This window comes from Tenrec ecaudatus, chromosome 9 (genome assembly GCF_050624435.1).
Source record: "Tenrec ecaudatus isolate mTenEca1 chromosome 9, mTenEca1.hap1, whole genome shotgun sequence".
Taxonomy (NCBI): Eukaryota; Metazoa; Chordata; class Mammalia; order Afrosoricida; family Tenrecidae; genus Tenrec; species Tenrec ecaudatus.
In genome coordinates this window covers 8,112,039-8,132,635 of record NC_134538.1, presented here as the reverse complement: position 1 = coordinate 8,132,635, position 20,597 = coordinate 8,112,039, and the positions used below count along the sequence as shown (strand labels likewise).

At 52.3% G+C, this 20,597-nt stretch overlaps 1 protein-coding gene across 1 annotated transcript in view; it reads right to left on the bottom strand.

Annotated features, from left to right (window-relative positions):
• ST8SIA2 (ST8 alpha-N-acetyl-neuraminide alpha-2,8-sialyltransferase 2) overlaps window positions 1–20,597 on the bottom strand; it is a 98,494-nt gene that overhangs the window by 12,179 nt on the left and 65,718 nt on the right. The window contains exons 4-5 of the mRNA XM_075557878.1: window positions 16,437–16,694; window positions 10,562–10,855 (exon numbers count right to left, since the gene is read on the bottom strand). Of these exons, the coding sequence (XP_075413993.1) occupies window positions 10,562–10,855; window positions 16,437–16,694 (552 nt within the window). The remainder of the gene's footprint in view (window positions 1–10,561; window positions 10,856–16,436; window positions 16,695–20,597) is intronic.

The window sequence follows — 20,597 nt, the reverse complement described above, 5'->3', positions numbered from 1 at the left end:
ATCTTTTGTAAGCTAAAAGGGAATGCAAGTCACACTCAGGGAAACCCCCCCTTACATCAGATCAGGCCTGAGTCACTCCACCACATCCTGGGGGATAATTAGATTACCACATACCTGCCCAGTCCCTGAGAATCATGACTCAGCTAAGTTGCCGCATATTTGAGGAGAGATAAAATTCAGTCCATTACAGTGTCCACCACAGTACCTAATCTTACACCCACACACCAGAGAAAGGCTCAAGAATGAACTAGGCTCCCTCTAGCCGTCCTCCCTCCCCCTGGGCTTCCCTGCAAGCCTTTTGATTCCAAGACAATGTTCTTTCCTGAAAGGGTGCAACCACACAGTTATATGGGTAGTGAGAGAATGTAGCTAGTCAGATGTGATTGTACTAGGTCTATCCCATGCCATCCTCTGTTTACTTACTATCTAATCTATATGACATTAAGGCGTCCTGTCCTGGTTAAGGTGAAGTGGGTTACGAAGCGGTGGGGTGCTAATCTTACAGTGGAGGTTCAACCTCACCGACTGCGCTGAGTGATAAAGATGAGGTTATCTGCTCCCTTAAAGATGCACAGTGTCGGGGATTGCTCTCAGGAGCAGTTCTGTTTTGTTCTGTGAGGCCACTATGCATTGGGATGCCAGTGGGTCATGGATCTGTGACTCTGTGGGATTGATGCCGGCTGATGATGGGGGCTGGTTGGGTAACAGCTCTTCCTTAAACGACCTCTGCTCTCTGTGGCCGATGGCGCTCTGAGGGGCTTGGAAGGAGCCTCTGGAGTAAAAGGAAGAGGAGCAAAAGGGATGAATCTGTTCCCAGAAAATCTGTATCCCCCTGACCCCCAAAACAGCTGTTGTCCGTGCTCATCCGGCTTGGCTTAAACACCTCACTGGTCCATCGCATTTTTAGGTCTAACCCAGTGGCAGGTTCATGAACAGGTTCTTTCTAGTTTGGCCCCCTGCTGGGGATTTGCATTCCCATGCCACATATACCTAATCAGAATCTCCTTTGAACAAGATCTCCATCCATGGCCAACATGTGGATTCTAATTAGATAGGACTGGGAGTAGGTGTAGGCCTCCCAGACCCCTGGTCCTTGCTGTTTTCTTTTACTCCATTCGACTGAGGGAACCTCGGCTGGGAGGATTTGGCTGATGCCACTTGGGGTCACGTGCACCACCGGCCCGTGGAACCTGGCATTAGAACATCAGACTGACATTCACTCACTGAGCCAATCTGAGCCTTAACCTGGGCCAGATGCCACATCAGGGATTTGTGGTTGCCTGTTCTCTGATAGTAAGACCTGAGCAAGAGAAGGCTTCCAGAAATAGATATATTTTTCGCTCCGTGCATCAACACTGTGCCTGAAGAGGGGAGAAAATAATCGAATCAGTGGTGAATATCCAAGTTGCTCATCGATGTGTCCGAGGATTCTACAGTCCTGTGCTATTCCATCCCGATGCCCATGCCCCTTGTGTAAGCTCTCTTCCCACTCCATCCAAACCAAGTACACAAATCACACCTTCCTCTTCTTCACCCTCCTCCCTCCCTCAGACTGAATTATTCTCCTCGGCCAGTCGAGCCCTGATGGGCTAGTAGGGTCCATCATGGGCTGCTAACTTCAAGGTCAGCACTTCAAACCCAGCAGCTACTCCTTGGCAGAAAAACAAAACATCTGCTCCTATAAAGCGTCACACTCTCAGAAAACACAAGGGCAGTTCCACTCGGTCCTCCATGGTCATTATGAATCAAAATCAACAGGATGGCAACGGGCTTGATTTGGAACCTGTTGTGAGAAGTCCCTGCACGGCTAGCCACCAAACTGATGGGTCATGGCTTTTGGAAGTGCCGTGGCTGGGCCACCTGACCTATCCACTCCTGCAAACAAAAACCAGCCTTGGAAAACCCAGTTCCACTCTGCCACGTGGGTCCCCGGGACTCCGAACGGACTTGACACCAATTGCTTTTTGTGGATGTCATTTATCATTGGGTTTTGTTTCTCTGGTGTGTATTGGTCACCTACAGCAAGCTGTATGGCGATCTCTGAGACAGCAGGGGCATGCCGTCCCTGCTGCCCAGACAGTGATGCCCAGGAAATATACGTGCACTCCCCTGTGCCTCCCGGCTTCCCTTGACCTTAGACTCGGCTCAGGTGACCAGTCCTGGTCAACAGGACGTGATGGGAAAGGTGTCGCTCTGTGTTCACATTCTTGAAAAGGTAGCCTTGCCCAATTTCTTTTCTGAGACCTCCAGGAACTTCAAACCTACAGGCTATGGTGATGCCCAAGATGGAAGGCTCTTAGATCACCGAGTCACAGGGCTGGAAGACAGCCCCTGTCCATCCACCCTGGACGTTGTCAGAGTGAGAGAGAAGCCACTGGGATGTCAGCATCGGATATTATAGGACAGCCTGGAGTGGATGCTCCCCATGCACCCTGTGCTTAGTTGGTGCTTGATTCCAACAGGACTGACAAATGGACAGCAGGCGAAAAGAACAAAGGGCAAAGGCACCCAGGAGTGGGGCCGGCTGACGGGAATAGAAATGCCCAGCTATCACACTGGTGCCAGGCTTCCCACCCAGAATCACCAACTGGGAAACGTGTTCACAGAAGAGGCCCCAGGAGGAATCTGGAGCCCCGTGGTGTGGAGGGACCCACTTGTTTCCTCTTCTGTCTCCTCGGGTAAACAAGACCTCCTGAGTGATGTGTGACAGGGACACAGGGGCACCGGTTAATGAGCGGCTCGTAATAGAAGCTGACTGAGTTAGGCAGGAACAAATCACTCTCGATTTCTTTTGTATCTCCTCAGTCGTGCTGGCCAATTTAGACACAGTGTACGTGGCCGACCTGCCGACGATGTCTTTCCTTAGGATAACAGCTGGGTGTTAAGACACAACTAATTAATTCTGCCTTCCCAAATGAGGTTAGCTGGTGCATCCGGGATGTGGTGTTGACAACGCACCTTGAATATCCCAGTACTGAGATTTAATTAGGAGGCCAAGTCAGCTCTAAGGAGGCAGTAATTATTTTCCAAATTGGCTACCCCAATTGTCATGGCGATTAAGCACCATATTTTAGGAACCCCAACAGCAATAAATGAGTCTGGCCAAAATGGTCTCCAAAATGCCTTCCACCTTCCGGTTGGATTCCTGGGCTCTGGACTCAACAAAGAGAGTGGCTGCCCCGGCTGGAAAAGGGGGAAAGGGGGACTTTTCTGAAGACACTGAAAGTGCTTTGTGGATGGAGCTAGCTCACGTGGCCTTGAGGAACAAGGATGAAGCAAAGCTGGTGGCAGAAACCCCTCCCCTCCCCCAATCACCCCCTGCCATTCACATCAGCTGCTTCAGCCCTGACCTAGGGGGTGCATTTGGGTCAGGGGGATGTGCACTTCTGTCCTTTCCTTGGGGGTTAGCACTGTTTAGGGTTCTGGTGGCCTGGCCTCTCAGGATGAGGCTGTCTAGCTTTGTACTAATGGAAAGTTAAGAGTTAAGGCTCAGAATTCTGGGCTGAAATGCACAGCAGGTCCAGCTGAGCGAATCCTCAAGGCAGATTCTTAGTCGCCAGCTGTCCAGACTGGTTTAGTCAGTGCTCACCCCGAAGCTGGCCGGGTGATCTCAGATCTAGCCAGGCCGCTGAAAATCCTCCCAAGATTCCTGATGACCTTGAGAAGGCTTGAGACCTTGGCATGCAGATTCTCACCTCCTGCTGCGCACTGCCACTGACCCAGGAAGTTCCTTTCCTTCTGGGGTATCACCTCCTCCCCCACGCTCCCGACTACCAGCTCCTTCTGATGCACTCAGCGTCCCTGCCACTGCCTCCAGGAAGCCTGCCTGGACCACCCTGGCTGGTTTTGTGCCCTGCAGGTTCTTCATGCCCAGTACAGTATATGTGATGCTACATTAAAATGACTCGTTGGCCTGCCTTTATCCTTCCCTACAACTTAAAATGCTCTGATAAGGGAACTGAACTTCCCGCTTCTTACCAGAACATCGCCTCAGAGCCCAGCAGGACCCGGGGCTACAGTGGGTTTCCCACAGATCTGCAGCTTATGAAGCAGTGCAGAAAAACTGGAAAGCAGAGGCCAGGTGGACTCCCGAACATCGTCCGAACAGATGAGCGAGCCCAGGCTCACTGTAGACACGTGGAACCAGCCATTAGGTCTACCCACCTGAAAGCCAGGGGAGCAGCAGCCCAAGAAAGCAAGCTCCCCAAAGAAAGGAGTGATCCTGAGTACTCCAGGGGGGTCCCCGCCCCAGGGGGCCAGGCCATAAGATGAGAGCCAGTAGCTCTGTTTCTAGAGGCCACAGCAAGATCATTTCTTGGGGGGGGGGGGTGTTAAAAGCTCTAAAATTTAAATGGATGTCACTGCAAACAGAAAAAAAATATTAAAAAATAAACAACAACCTTTGCTCTCATTCCTAATTAAAGAGTCCCATTTCAGACAACAATGAGATGTAGCTTTTCAATGGCTTGGGATAAAAAACACGTGTATCGTACACACTGTTGGTGTGGCTTCGGGGAAATGAGCATGCTCGATAGATCATAGGTGTGAGCGTGACTCTGTACCCACTGCTTACGGAAGGCACTTCGGCCTATTAGCAAAATGAACTATGCATGTTCCTGCCTTCCCTTCAGCCACTGCGCTTAAAGCAAGGTGGTTGTTCGGGATGCAGGGTTGGGTTCCACTCAGCGCCACTCCGTGTGACAGAAGCGGATCCCACTGGGCTTTCTTCATCGTCATCTTGACGGACACACACCACCGGGGCTTCTCGCCAGGGGCCACGGGTGGGTGAGCAAAGGGGCGCTTAACCATGTGTGCCACCCTCGGCTCCCTCCAGCAAACCCAGAGACGCACATACACTGGCACGTCTCAGTACAAGGGTGTGCCCTGCAGCCAATCGTCGGACACTGATATGCCTACTAGGGGTTTCAGAGGCCATTGCTCATGGGGCAAGCGGATGGCCAAGTGCGGCAAGCTGAGAAGGAGGACGGGGGGCAGGGGGTACGAGCCCATCTGAGAATAACCCCCAGAATGAAGCGAGGTGCAGTGATTAAAGCAGGTCCTTTTCTGGGTCGACAGGGACTCTCCTGGGAGGATGCCCACGTAGGAAGCCCAGTTTAATAGGTCGGGAATGACCACGGGTCCGGATGGTTCTTTTTACTATGCACCCTGCTTTGGGTGATGGTTTTAAAGCAGGGGTCCTCAAACTACGGCCCGCGGGCCACATCCGGCCCGCTGCATGTTTTTGCCCCATTTTGTTTTTTACTTCAAAATAATATATGTGCAGTGTGCATAGGAATTTGCTCATAGTTTTTTTTTTTTTCCAGCCCTCCAACGGGTCTGAGGGACAGTGACCTGGCCTCCTGTTTAGAAAGTTTGAGGACCCCTGTGAGGGAGACGCAGCAGTTCGTTCAAAGTAAGCCAGTGCCTGTAGCTCTGGGTACATGAATGCCTTCCATTCCCAAACAGCACTGCTGGCGAACACCCTTCGACCCACGACCTCTCCTTCCATTGCAGGGGCCCCAGACTCAAAGAGGGAGACTGGTGGCCTAAGGACTCTCGTGGACGGTGGCAGGCAAGTCCAGGAGGAGCCCCCTCCAGCTGGTGGGGATCACTGTTTATTTTCTGCGGGTGACAACCCTTCCCGCCTGGGCCTGTGGGCTGCTCTCAGCTGCTCACTACTGACAGATGGAGGGCCTGCTCTGCCGATTTGCTGTGCCCCATCCGCACCACTGAACCCGCCCAGCCTGGCAGACATGCGAGCTGCATCAGGATCATCCTGAGGCCCAGGTGTCCATTAAATACCAATTCTAGGTCTGCTTGCCACAAAACCTGTAGGCTGCTTGGCTGGCCGGCCCTGGAGCACCTTCCTGGCTGAGGGGCCACCTTCTCTGCGAGGGATAGCTTCCCCCGTTGTTCTAATTGAATGCGAGCATCCACTACCAGCTGCCACTATGATTTCTGGCTCCCTGTGCCCACACTCAATGGCCTCAGTGGGCATCTCTTCCCCTCTGTTGCTTCCCTCCCTTGCCAATTGCCAGTTAGGGCATGGCGCCACTCTGCAGCGGGCAGAGCCAAAGAACCCTGGAGCAGCCACTCGGACGAGGGCGGGGACCAGAGCCCACCTTGCTGGCACTGAAGGCCAGGCCTTGCTAGCTCCTGGTGAGAGCGGGAGGGCAGGCCAGCTGCCCACGGCTTCCATTCCACGTTCTCTTGCTCCCTACAATGACTCGAGACTCGCCAACTTCTCAGAAGGACGGCAATGTTGAAAGTACCTGTGGGTCAGAGAAGCCTGCCTGGCACGGACAGCAGGAACCAGAGAGGCACAAAGGGAGGAGAGGGGCCATCCAGTCCAATGTCTCTGTGACGTGGATTTCCATCTCCACCTCCCCAGGAAGGGCCATTTCTTGACTCCTGGATTCCCCCAAGGCTGCTGAGCTCACTGGCTCTCAAGAGGCCATCAGTCTTGTTTCTGATGACCTCGACTTGGTGGACTACCCTTCACCATTTCCAGAAGACAATTCTGTATGGCCTCCCCTCTCAGGCTTGTACCAGGTCAAGTCCCCAAGCCACTCTAGGGTTGTTACTAGTTGCCATCAAGTCAGCCCTGACTCAGGGGACCCCACGCGGTGGCAGGAACCACTGCCAAATGGCCATGGTCAGATGCACATCTGACTGCTGTGAGTCACGCAGTTGTGGGTCACTGGCTGCTTTTACAAGGTGATTGCCAGGACTTTCCTCCTAGTGCATCTTAGTGCATCGGCTGGCAGGTGAGCGTCTGTACTTCTCTGCCCAGCGTAGTCCCTCTCTGGTCAGGAGGTTCTCCACATGGGGATCTGGCCAGGTGGAGTCAACAAGGCCATCACTGACACTGACATCCATCAGAACACGTGACGTTCGCTCTGCGCTCAGGCCGCTCACTGTGTCCTTGCGAGTAACCACACTCCCGCTCATCTCTCTGGACTTGGACAATCACTTTGAATGCAAGTGCTGAAGTTTGCATTTGCCATCGTAAGCTTCTTCCTCTGATGGTGGTGCTGTAGCCAGCCACAAGAAAGGTTTACTCGCTCTGCGACTCCAAAGAATCATTTTCCTCTCCCAAAGGTGTGAAACTAGCTCACTTCAACTACTATGGTGTGCTGGCACCAGGGACTGGTCTGGCAGCGCTACAAGAAGGGGGCAGGGAGGAGTGTCCAGCCCTCCGACGTCTTTCCCTCCCTGTCTTCCTTTGACGCACTCAGACCCTACTTCCCCAGGAGGATGACCTTCAGGCAGGGCTCCCTGCACTCCGCTTCCAGGAGGGAATGCGCTTGTGCGTTCTGTTCTTGTGGGCAGCAGGGGCAGGGCGTGAGAATCAGCGAATGGGCTTCAGTTCTGGTTCTGGCCCGGGGACCTCCTACAAATCACTAAACTCGATCGATCAGGAAGCTCCTCATTTCCAAAAGTTTCTTCCCCGATGATTTTACAAATAAGTGGTTTATTGGGCAAAAGATTGACCACTTTCATTTCTATAAAAAGATAATGAGATTGTTCTGCAAACCAGAGTCCAAGACAGCGTGAACCCTTTCTCCCAGAAGGATGGCCGCCTTCTCCCTGGAGCCTCCAACCGACAGAGTCTCATGGCCCCATGGAGGAGAGGGTCATCGACATAAGTCCACCCCAGCACACCCGCAGCCTCTCCTCCGACTCCCCCTCCCCTGGCTGAAAGCAGAGCCCCCCCCACCCCCCCCAACCTTCTCTCTGGTACTCCTTCCTCCCTGCAAAGGGAGCTATTACAACCTCGACGTTAGCAGCCCGTTTGTTTAAAGGGCTGATTACTGGCGCTTAGTGCTATTTTGACAGGTAAAAGTGAGTCAATTATAGCTGGAAATAGCTCTGGCTTCCACGATTCCTTCCAGGTGGTTGCCCATTTTCCACGCAAGACACCTTTCCTCTCTGTACCAAAGCGCAGTCTTTCCCCCTCCTCGTATCCCCTGTGGCCCCCCACACCATCGAGGGAGAAACAAGATGTGCAGCACCGAGTCAAAGTCCATGGGGTCAGAGCTGCTGCCTCAGACCCACTCTGGGCCACGAGTGACACAGGTGGATGCCAGCGGAGGTGCCCGCAGGTCACTCTCCAGAGTAAGGCATGCGGCCCCATCACCAGGAGCGTGGCTGCCTCTTCGCCGACCTTTCTCTGGGTCTCTCTTGTGGACAATGGTTTCTTGTGTCAGTACCCACGTCCACGAGACCAGTGCTGGCCGCAGGAGCCACCTTGATGGTGGGCATTCCAGGGTCTCACTGACTTCTGTCAGGGCACAGCAAAGGGCACTCCATTGTAGAGTTCATACCCTGGGTGCCTGGTGAGCCCGGGGCAAAACTAATGGCCAGCTGGGTGGTTCCACGAGCAATAGGGTGCAGGGCCTGACGAGGCTGGAAGGTCAGTCATGTTTTTGTAACATGCGTCCCGCACTTCATGGGCTGATGGAAGGACTCGCTCTTTTATGACCCTAAACCTTTGTGGGTTTCTCCAGCTGCCCCCACCAGCTCCCCATCCTCTCAGGTGCCCCCAATCCAGTCCTAAGGGTCATCTTGAATTCTCCCCTTTCCCTCAGACCTCGCGTAGAAAGCGTCAGCACACCCTCCTGTCCGTCTTTAACTAGTATAGCAAATCCCCTGAAACCACTGCCTCCCCTGCCGCCATTCTTATTGAATCATCCCGGATTGCTGCTTAGTTCCCAGACTGCACCCGCTTCCCAACCAGTGCCCCGAGGTCCACGCTCGCCCCCTGTGGTCTCTTCTCCACACAATGGTTCCAGGGCTCTTCTTGAGGCCCCAGTCCATCTTGCCGCTCCCCTCCACGGCTGCCCCTGGAGCCTGAAGAGCACCGGGACCACTTCTCTTGCCGACATCATCCCCTGGCCCTTTGTCACTTGTCCTTTGCCTGCTCTGTGCACGTACTTCTGCCTCAGAGCCTGCCTATGTGGGATTCCCACACTCCCACTCCCAGACTTGTGAATGGCTGGGGCTCTCTCCACAAACATCTTTCCAGAGAAGAGTTTGCTGAGAGCTAAAAGTATCCGCGTGGCTTGATTGCCTATCATTTATCTCTCCCCGCCCCCCTGAATCCCCACCCCCTAGAGGAGGCACCTAGGCGAGCAAGGGCTTCATTTCACTCCTGACTGCAGCAAAGCCTGGCACATAGTAAGCATTCACAGAATAGTTGTTGAAGGAAGTTGGTGAGGTTGTAGGCATGTTGTAAACATGTTATCAACACAGTCTCTCGCCCTCCTCTCACTTAAAAGTGAGTTTTACTTCCCCCGCCTCCTGATTCAGGGCCACCTTAGTGCTTTACTGGGCAATAGCTTACGGCAGAAATGACACTACGTGGCCTTAAAAGGTGATGCAGCTTCCACCTCCCTTTCTGGAATACTTGGGCTGAAGACAGTCTCATACGTATTCTGACTGCCCTAAAGCCACCAGGCAATGAGGAAGCGCAGTCTAGCTCATGAGGAGACACCACATGGAGAACCTGGCAGATGCACGATGGGTGGTAGACCCTAAGCCAGGACCATCCTGCTGGGCCCATCTCAGAGTTTAGACCATGGGTTCTCCCCAATTAATTTGGCCTACCACCCCCTTTTTCATAAACAAAATAAAACAACCCCCCCCAAATTACTCAGCACTCCCCATGGCAATTAAACATTTTATACTGTAGCCCATAATCCAGAATAAAGTGTAGATAGGTGCTTTTTCAGGCCCCTGGCACCGTTCCCGCCTCCCCCAAGGAGTGGTATCCACTACCATGGGAAGCCCTGCTTCAGACCAACAGAAATTGGGAGAAATAGGAAAACAATTGCTGTTTCTATAAGTCCCGAAGTTTTGAAATCATTTAACTCCACTGCAATAGCATGAAATCATGTTTACTATCCCACTGTTCTCTGAGATGGCTGCTAGGGAGGGAAGAGGACCTTGTACACAAAACAGAGGCCAGCAGACCCTCCTTCTGAGGGCGGTCCCTGAGCCCTGTCCTCAAGGTGAGAACCGCGCGGAGTGGATCATGGTGACAAAGATGACGATGCCGCTGTCGGCGTCCCCTGGCATCTCACGACATGTGTGTACGCACAACCTCGATGATGCTGCACACCTTGCAGTGCTGTGAATTGCACAGATGGAGAGAACTTCTGGGTGACTTTTATTTGGAGGTATTTGAAGCCAGGTCGTTCCAACCCTGAGTCTTGTTTCTTAGAAATCACTTGCCTGGGTGGATAGATAGGTAACACACCAGCCACCATCTACCTTCCTCTCTCTTTTCACTCTTATAGCACCTGTTCCCAACGAGCTTGGCACGACCTCGCTGTCTTTCTGAACACAGCGGTCCAGGCAGGCTTGATGCACTGGTCAGAACTGGGATGCCTGATGAAACCCACTGGCCACCCGCTCCCACCCCCCAAGTTCTCCAGAAAGGAAGGCTCAGAAAAGTCAGGGGACACATTCGGCTGCCCAGCAAAGGAAGGGGTGGTGGGGCTGGGCTGGCAAGGCACCCACAAAGCGCTGCTGCACCCCAAGGCTCTCGGACACTCACCCTCGGACGGCATGCAGCAGGCGCAGGGAGGGGTACGCAGTACGCACGTTAACGCGGTGCTTCAGGATGAGCTCGTTGACCCACTCCACGCGCTCCTTGCCACCCCTGGCCATGAAGGCGGGGATCCACAGGATACTGCCGTTGAGACTGTGCAGCCGCTGCAGCAGCTTCTCCCGCCACGTGGCATTGACCAAGTCCTCAAAGGCCCGCTGGATGACTGACGGGTTCATGGTGACCAGGTCTGTCTTGAGCCCCACATCCCGGGCATACTCCTGCACTGGGGCCAGGTTGCACCTGTCAGAGAAAAACACAACAGGGTCCCTTTGAGGAAGCTGGGATGCCGCCCCTGCCTTATCCTCTTCGTCTGCATCACGAGTCTCAGAGCATCTTGCTGCCCCCACTGGCTCCCTCTCTCAGCCGCCTCCCTGTGCTCCTACCAGCCACAGTTGCTGGACTCCTACTTTATTCCTAGTTCCTGGGTCTGTAAAACGCTTGTGTTCTGGAATTCCAGAGTCAGGCGAGGAGAAAAGAAATACACAGGGCGATACCGAGGGCCGGTGTCAGAGTTGGAAGTTCTTCTCTGTTCTGGTCTACCTGTGTGATTCTGGGCAACTTGCTCAACCTCTCTGTGTTTCCTTTTAGCTATGAGATGTCTACCTACCTATATCTCTATCATAACTAGCTATAACAGGTTTGGTTGCTTTTGGCTATAACGAATATCATTACTGCATCCTTTTCGCAGGAACAAAAGAGCCACTACATACTCAATATTTAGAGTAGTACTCAGTAAATGGTAACAATGATCATTATTATGGGAAAGGAGGGGTGCCGGGTGGTCTTCCCAGAGGCTGTGACCAGGGAGGGGCATCTGGAAGGGGGAACGAGCAGGAGTCCATGAGTAGACAACCTACAAGAGGCAAGTACCTCTCCAGTAGGTCCCCCCAACCAAATTCTGCCACCCAGTCAATTCTGACTCCGACCAGCCCTTTCAGAATTGCTCCTGAGGGCCTCAGAAACTGTTAATAGTTATGGTAGCAGGCAGCCTCATCTTTCTCCCATGAAGTAGCTGGTAGGTTTGAACCACAGACCTTGCCCTTAGCAGCCTGGCCACCACTTCACCCAATGCACCATCGGAACGCCTTTCCAATATGCCAGACCAATGTCAGCAGCTTGTTTAGATTTCACAGATGCCTCACTTGGAGATTCGGATTCAATCCCTGAGTTTAGGACTGATATTAGTTTCACAGGCTCTTTAGGTAAGTCAGGCCATTTCAGGAAATGCCACCCTCTGGCGCATTCGGTGCAGACAATGTGTGCATGGGAATAGAGGTGTGAGTCAGCGCGGCCATTTGGGGGAGGCAGATGGGTGGGCTGGCGAGCTGGGCAGGGGGAGATGTCAAAGGACCTGTGTGTCAGGGACCTGGTTAGGAGGGCCATCCGGAGCCCCAGAGGAAGCCGCAGCATGAGTGATGTGTGAGATTTGCCTGCTAGGCCACAGATCAACAAAAGGAGGACATTTCAAGGGTAATGAATGGGGTGGGGGAGGGCAAGGTAAGATGCCAGGACATGCTCTTGCGGAACCAGCCAGGAACCCTAGGCTGGCAGCTCTGTGATCCCAGAGATCTGCTTTGGGGGGCACCCTCTCACCTTTCTGGATATGTATACCTGGGCGATGTGCTGTACCTGGACTAGCAGTAGGGGTGCTGAGGGGCATCCTGTGAACTTCAGGAGGGATTGCTACATGCCTGAGTGAAGCTACATGTCTGAGAAATCCGTCTAAGTGTATGGAGGACAGAAGCTAGAGATGTGAAGACCAGAGATCAAAGGTCAATACTAAATGCCAAGATTCAAAACAGAACCACTCCCCACCCCCGTTTATAAGGAAGGATTTTACAGCCTCGGCTCGTGAAGAAAGCAGAATAATCAGGAAGGAAACTAACATTTACTGAGCACCTGGTATCTGGCCTTCTCTCATGCTGACCTAGGAGCGTTGGTGGTATAGTGGTTACACATTGGGGTGCTAACTGCAAGGTCAGTGGTTCAAAATCTCTAGTTGCTCCTCGGGAGAACGATGAGGCCTTCTACTCCCATAAAGAGTTCTAGTGACCGAGACCCACAGGGGCAGTTCCACTGGGACATTATGAATAGCAATCCACTCGATGGCAATGAGCTGGCTTTGGTGAATTCTGACCCAGTCTGAATCAATGTCATTTTACAGATAAGGAACCTGAGACCCTGCCAGCTAGTGAGAGAGACACCAGGATTCAAGCCTTCTCGTTATTTTACAGTAATGTCCCCAAATACCCACCATTCTTACCCTAGCCTCGCTGGTCCTGCCTGTGGATAAGCCTTCAGCACAGCCTCAGAGTCTGGGGTGTCATGGCCAGCACGCTGGGTCATCATGGGGGTCTCTGAAGGGCAGAGCCTTGGCCCAGGGAGGACACAAAACTCTAGTCTGGAGGTATGCAGGGCCTGAGAGTTGACAGGGAAGGTCAGATATAGGGGTTGGCAAAGAGAGACTGCTCTAAGAGACCAAGGTGGCGAGAGAGGTGTTACAGGTTGAATTGTGACTGTGTGTTGGATTCCTGGCCCTCGTGCTTGTGAATGTGGAAATATATATTTTTAATGGTTGTAATGACATTCAGCAGATCCCAGGAGAGCGGGCTCTACATGTGGTCACTTGTAAATCAGAAGAATAGCAGACGAGACACAGAGGCATATCCAGACTTGCAGACACCATGTCTGCAAGCCAGAAATCCAAGACACACCGGGAATAGTGGTGAGGAAGGGCTTGATGTGGCCGACACGGGATTTGGAAGGCTAAGCTGAACGTTCAGCCTTCTGTTCTTCAATGCCACTGGCACTGAGTGTTTGTGTTACTGCCCACAACACCACAGAGCAACAACAAAGCCTTTTAGAGCATTTCATTGTGGGTTAGGTGAATGTGTACAGCGGCTTATTCTTTGAGCAGGGCTCTGGTTGGGAAATTTTTTCCAAGTGTGAGGGCCCGGAAGAGTCCCCAGGATGGAAGAAGCCTGAGAGCTGGTTCAGATGGGCAAAGCAGTCAGGACTGCGGCTTGCACCAATGTCCCTACCATCAAATGTGGGATCTGTCATGGTGGGATGGCTTCGTCTTGTCCCAAGAGACCACTCTGGCGTGGCCCAGAGACACAGGGACCTGGGAGAACCATGTGTGGAGAACAATTTCTACAGCTAGAAGGACCACTGTATTTGAGAAGCAATGAAGGAGACGCCCACGAACCCAGTCAGTCCAAGTCACTCATTTTATAGAGGATGAAACTGAGTCCCAGAGAGGGGAGTGACCACTCTCAGACACATGACATGGGTGGCAGAGCCGAGGCCGGACTTCAGCCTTCACACGAGCTGTGTAAATGTCTGAAACCCAATCCAACCCGATGGCCAGATTTTACTGTTCCCTCTGTATCTTCCGAGAGCTGAGCCCAGTGAAGTTCAGAAGGCTCACTGTTGACAGAGATGAATTGGCACAAAGAGGTGTGGCTGTCTGTGGGACACTAGGCTAGAAAGGCTGCCCTCAATCCTGACCCCATCCAGATGCCGAGTTTGCCCTGTGTCCAATCCTTAGACCTAACTGGCTCTGAGGTCATTCCGTTAGGAAGGCTGCGTAAAGCTCTAGCCCAGTGCTGCTCAAACATTAACGTGCACACAAATCACTTGGCTTAGGAAGACACAAATTCCTCAGGTCTGGGGTGGGGCCCGGGTGCCAGGGCGTGCCACCTCTCCGGGTCTGCAGATGGCACTTTGAAGAGCAAGGCTGTGGCTCCCACACCTCCGTGAGAGCCCACTACACAGACGTAAAAAGGGGGACCAGAAATGCCAAGGAGAGAACTTCTCAAATAGAGTAGTCTTTCCTTCTACCTGTAGATCTAGCTTCCCACGCCCAAGCTTTGGGATGTTTATGACAAGGCCACTTCCCAAAGCCCCAGGACAAGGTACTCACTGTGGTGGGCAATGTCCCAATAGAAATGTGAGACGTGGTGCTGGGCTGGGAGCTGAGCGAGACCTGAGGTTTTTTCTGTGTGGCCTACTTTTTGACCTGGGAACAGCAAGGCCTTGTTTCCAATCCTCACAGCACTGGAGTCAGGTGTCAGGACCATGAATACCTGTGTTCAAACGGCTCCGGTGACGGGACAAACTAGAGCTAATGGTTGCGGGAACAACAGTCAAGTGCAACGTCCAAGTTTCTCTGTCTCCCGGCTCGTCCCGGGTTTTGATCACGGCAAACTAAAAATGCTCAAAGAATACCACTTCACAATTTTGGACCAACAATTAGCAGACGAAGGGGATTTTCTTACTAATCTTTAGCACCAGGTTGGAGGTCAGGGCTTGGCAAACTTTTTATTTCCTGTAGAAATTCGGGGAATAAAAATCGTTGGCCAGGCTCAAGTAGAAAGAAAATGTTTTGAGAATGATGAGGGCAACATTTGGACAAACGCGCTCGACACAATGGATGGATGGATTGTGATAAGAGTTATACGAGCCCCCTCATAAAATGATTTTAAAAATTCGTAGGCTTTTCTGATGACCTGGTCTCTTTGTTGCAATTACTCCATCTGCTGTCCGCAGTGTAAAACTCATTGCCACGGAGGCGATGCTGACTCACAGTGACCCCTTGTGAGTTTCTGAGACTGTAACTGTTTGCGGGAGTAGAAAGTCCAGTCCTTATCTCTTGGAGCTGCTGGTGGTTTCAAACTGCTGACCGTGTGATCACACCCCAACACATCCCACTACACCACCAAGGCTCCTGTCCCACTGTGAAAGTAGCAAGTGTTACTGCTGACACTGAGTGGATTCTGACGCATGGTGCGCCCACGTGTGTGACAGTAGCATTGAACTTCATGGGGCTTTCAGTGGTTGATATTTTGGATGTCGATGGCCAGGCCTGTCTCCCGAGGCAACCATGGGTGAACCAGAAGCGCCAACCTTTGGTTTGCAACACTCAGTGATTCTAGCAGCCATCACCGACACTCCACAACGAAATGGATGTGGCTGTGTTCCAATAAAACTTTATTCAAAACAGAACAAAAACGGTGGAGAGTCCCAGCTTGCGTCCCTCTGCTTCAGATCTGAACCGGAGCTGGGATCACCTGGGCTGCCTAGATTACTCACCCCTTTGGGTTGTGCATTAGTTTATTGTGCCAACCTGGCCAATACACACATGTGGGGTTACTTGAAGGGCGGAGAGATAAATGGCTCGATGAGCCTTGCCTTTGGAGTTCTCAGGTTTCTTGATTTCTGATGGTCGGACCTGGGTGCACCTGCCTTAGCCAGTTCCCTGCTTTAGCTGGCAAGGCTCACTTCCTGCAAGACATCTCTGAGGAGAAGCCGCATGGACCTACCCTGATGCAGCCCTGGGTGCTGGAGCACCAGTGTGGAGACCCCTGCCAGCGCTGAGATGCTTACATGTTCACTGACTCGGCTTTCCTCCTGCAGTCGGCATCATAGTGTGTGTTTTGTGAGATGGAGGAGGACTTTTGTAGATTGGTGTCAGACATATGGGTTAATGTTGGATTTGTGGGCTTGGGCAGCACTGGGTTGGGATGTTTTCTTGATGTGCACTTACCCTTTATATAAAACTCTCTCTTATACATGAGTTCCTGTGGATTTGTTTCTCTAACGTCCCCAGACTAACACAGGTTGACTTCATTAGTCGGAGGTGCAGCCCGGGCGTTGGGACTTTTAAATACACCCCAAGAACTCGGATACCAGGTTGAGAGCAGCTGCTCAGGGAGTAAAAACCTGAGCAGTGTTCTTGCTTCGCTCTCTTGGGACGACTGCCAACACTGAGTTTCAACACGCCCTGCCACTCTGGGGCCGAAGCACTCGTCGCAGTTACCTTATGACAAAGCTGTGCGTGTCGATCTCCTGCCCGCAGCTGCTGTTCAGCAAGACCCCCGAGTTGCCCACGATGGCACATGTCTGGAAGTGCCTGTTCTTCAGTGGAGAGGTGCGGGGGAGGAGCTCGTAGAGGTTCTGGGACACGTTCATTGTGCTGTCTCGGTCGAAGATGTAATGAATAATATCTCCAGGTTTCAGGGTCCCCTTGAGGACAGAAATGTCCTTCTCAGCATCCAAGAACTTTAAGATTTGTTTCCTACAAAAACCAAGCGCATGTGAGTCCAATGTCTCCCTGCTGGCAGGTGCCCTCTGGCAGCCCCAGCTCCCCCTGTCTGCCTCTTGCCCTGCCAACAGCAAAGAGCCCAGGCATCCCCAGAGAGTGGCTTTCCGGCAGGAATTGTCAGAAAGGGGCCAGAGCTCGTTGCCGTGGTTACGTCTTCTTCCCACAGAGGCGAAACTGGCCTTGGGAAATGATTCTGTGAGGGGTGAGGTGATCTCCTCACAAAAGGATCCAGAAAAAAGGCTGGCCCACCCTCCTACTTGATACAGAAACTGCTTTTGCTTTAGAACCCACAGTCCCACATTCCAAGGAGTCCTCCAGTCTTGGGGCAAATGGGCCAGCTAGCTGCTCACCGGCATCACCCCCACCTCAGGTAGGTGGATTCTGATCATCATTGGAAGTCTGGAACTAGGAAGAGGGAACCGGGACAGTAGGTGCCTCCTTCCTCGCGGACACAGGTTCTCTCATGGACTCTCTCTCGAGCTAAGGGACTGTCCCCAAGGCAGGGTATGAAGGCCTGGCCACTGCGCTTGAGAGAGTGAGCATATGGCCTACTGTCCTGTGAGCTGGCCCACTGGTGAAGGGTGTCCCCTCCCTGTGACTAGGGTAGGCTCCTCGATCCCACAGAAAAGAGTTCCTTTGAGGTATTTCAGAACAAAGGTGATCTAAAGAGGGCTTGGTAGACTCTAAAGCGGGGGTCCTCAAACTTTTTAAACAGGGGGCCAGTTCACTGTCTCTCAGACCCGTTGGAGGGACAGACTATAGTTAAAAAAAAACTGAACAAATTCCTATGTACACTGCACATATCTTATTGTGAAGTTAATAAAAACAAACGGGGCAAAACCACCTGGTGGGCCGGCTAAATGTCCTCGGCGGGCTGCATGTGGCCCACGGGCCGTAGTTCGAGCACCCCTGCTCTAGAGTGATGTTGGGTTAAGGGGAACATTCTCAAATCATCCAGCCAAGTGCAAAGGTGAGGTGGAGTGGGATCAGCAGAATGCAGGTCTCCTCCCAAGATCACCAGGGAAATGGGACGCAAACACACAAGTACGGGACGGCCACCAGGAGCCTAATGAACCTAAAAGGCAGCTTTTCCTTCAAAGACACGTTTTCACAAAGCGATGGAGAGATGATCCACAGAGAACAGTATCAATCATTCCAAAGAGTTTTAGGTCAATTCAGAAATGATCTAAGGGAAAGAAAGCAATCGGATACTTAGTTCAAACGAACTATCTTTCACTTTCTGCAATGGGCCTCTTCCTAGAAAGGATGAACTGGGGGTGGACTCCCTCCCCAGAGCTCTGGGGGGACAGAATCCCCAGGTATTTTGTAAATGGGCAGAGTTACAAGATGACGCCCTCCAGGCACCTATGGCAACACTGGCGTCTGAGAGGTCCACAGCCTGCGTACCCCACAAGGCCACACACTCTACCACTTGGGTTTTCATTGGCTGGTTTCCCCCCCCGCCCCCTAGATTACTAGGCTTTTTTTCTTACAGGGCTTTAGTCTGGAAATCCCAGGGAAACGTGCTTAACATCACAATGGCGAACGGAGTCTCCACTGAAGACTGGGCAGTAACTATCCATGAGGTGCATTGGCCAGGAATCGAACCTGGGTCTCCTGCATGGAAAGTGAGAATTGTACCACTGAGCCAGGAAGGAATGCCTCAAGGCCCCTAGGGCTCAGCTTCCCAAGGGACTGTGTGTCCCCAGAGCTGGGAGTCTCTTGTGTGGCCTCGGGACAGTCAGAACTCTTGCAAGCCCTCCCGTCTTCTTCCACCTGCCCCTCTCTGTCAGGGACCTGGATCTCTTGCTATCAGGTAGTAAAAGCAACCTTGCCAACAAATTCTTCCCTCCTGATGGAAAACCAATTCCTGCCGTTTACAAATGCTAAGACCCATGCAATTACTTACCCCATAGTACTTAAAAGCAAAGAGAGTCCCCCAGAAAACTCATAAATAAACACTTCTGTGAGTGAATTAATTTCTAACTAATTATGAGAAATTACTATCAATTATTAAACATCTTTCCAAACCACTCACAGAATCTTTTATTATGAATAATTATGACTGAGGTTGAAAGAAAATCCTTTTTCCCCCTGGGTGTAAGCAAATTGTCTCCGCTGAGGTGCCTTTGCTATGACCAGCCCCCTATGGAGAACACTCTACTAGTCTTTAAACGGAGGCCACGTTCTCTCCCCGGTGGCACGAGAAAGACTGGGACCATGGGGCGCAAGGGCGCTTGCTCAGGAGGATTTCACCAACAGGTGCTGTTGTCGATTGAACAGGGGCCCCCAAAGAGATAAGTCCACCTCCTCACCTCTAAAACCTGTGCATGTGACCTCATTTGGAAAAAGTACCTTTTACGATGTAATTACACTGAGGATCTTGAGGTGAGATCATCCTGGATTACCAGGGAAGTCCTAAATCCAATGGCAAGTGTCTTGATAAGATGAAAAGACACAGAGGAGACGGGCACGTGAACAGAGCCTTAGGTGGCTATAAGCCAAGGGATGCCTGGAGCCTCTAGCTACGAGAACCAAAGAAGAATTCTCCGCTAGAGCCTTCAGGGTGCGAGGTAATCCTACTGACACTTTGCTTTTGGCTTTCTGGCCTCTGGCAGTGTGTGAGAACATGTTCTGCTGTGTTGAAGCACCAAGTATGTGGTAGTTTGCCATGACAGCCCTAGCGGCTGGTTACAGGTGACCTCAGGACTCTATGGTGCCCCAATTCCGGGTGTCAGTAATGCAGGGCTGTCGCTACTAGGACCCACACTCAGGGTCTCAGAGTGGACAGAGAAATAGGTGGCAGGTTGCAGAAGGGAGGTGGGGGGGAGGGCACAGAATCAGTTCCTTCTCAGCTCCAAAATCGTACTCCTCTGTTCCCCACAGCCCCGCAGGTCCCCAAACTAAGCCTCAAAGCCTAGGGTGTGGGGGCGCCACCATTTGGACAGTATGCCCAGCTGGAGGGCCGACTCTTTGCTCTGTCTGGTGACACTTTGGTGGCTTGATCAAAGGTGACTGGGGCCAGCCATTCTCCCTCGTCCTACCCTGCACAGGGATAGCTTAAGAAAGGCCGGCCTTGAGAGCCTTCCGCCACTTGCTCCTGCCCATCACACCACTCTCATCACCTCTCCACCCGCCTCTGCTCCCCGCTGCTCACGCCTTGTGTGGTACCTGGGTAAACTCGGAGCCTTCAAATCCCCTGCTCCTGACCAAGCTCTCATGTCAGCTTTCTCCGCCCTCTTACAAAAACCTCAGCATGATCCCGTTAAAAACAACAGCGACCACAACACCCTTCCAGACTCACTGGCACTGAGTTGATGTCGACTCATGGCGACCCGACAGGACAGGGTTGCCCCTGTGAGTTTTGGAGACTGTAACTCTTTACCGGAGCAGGGAGCCCTCTCTTTCTCCCCAGGTGCAGTTGGTGGTTTTGAACTGCTGACCTTGCGGTAGGCAGTCTAATGCATTAACCCTATGCCATCAGGACCCATCATTACATCTTTATTTCCCCCTATTTAAAAGATGCAATATTCCTTAATGTACATACATATCACACTGCACCATCCTGAGTCTGCTTATTCTGCCTCCCCGCCTAATAGGTGTGTTTCACTTTGCCCTCCCCACCCCCACACATAAAGGGTCTCAATCTGTCAGGCAGCCCAGGGAAGGATGCTCTTTCTGGGAGAGGCCACCTGTGGGCTCCCCACCCAGCTGACTGGAGCCCCATGCTCTCTGGCCCAGGCCCTCAGCGGGGTGCCTCCCCACCTCTGCAGCGAGAGCTGCTGCAGACACCTGCTGGGTGGCTGGACTTGCTTCAGGTTTTCATTTCCAATTGATCATTTTACAGATGAAACCTGCCTCCACGGGAGGTGCACA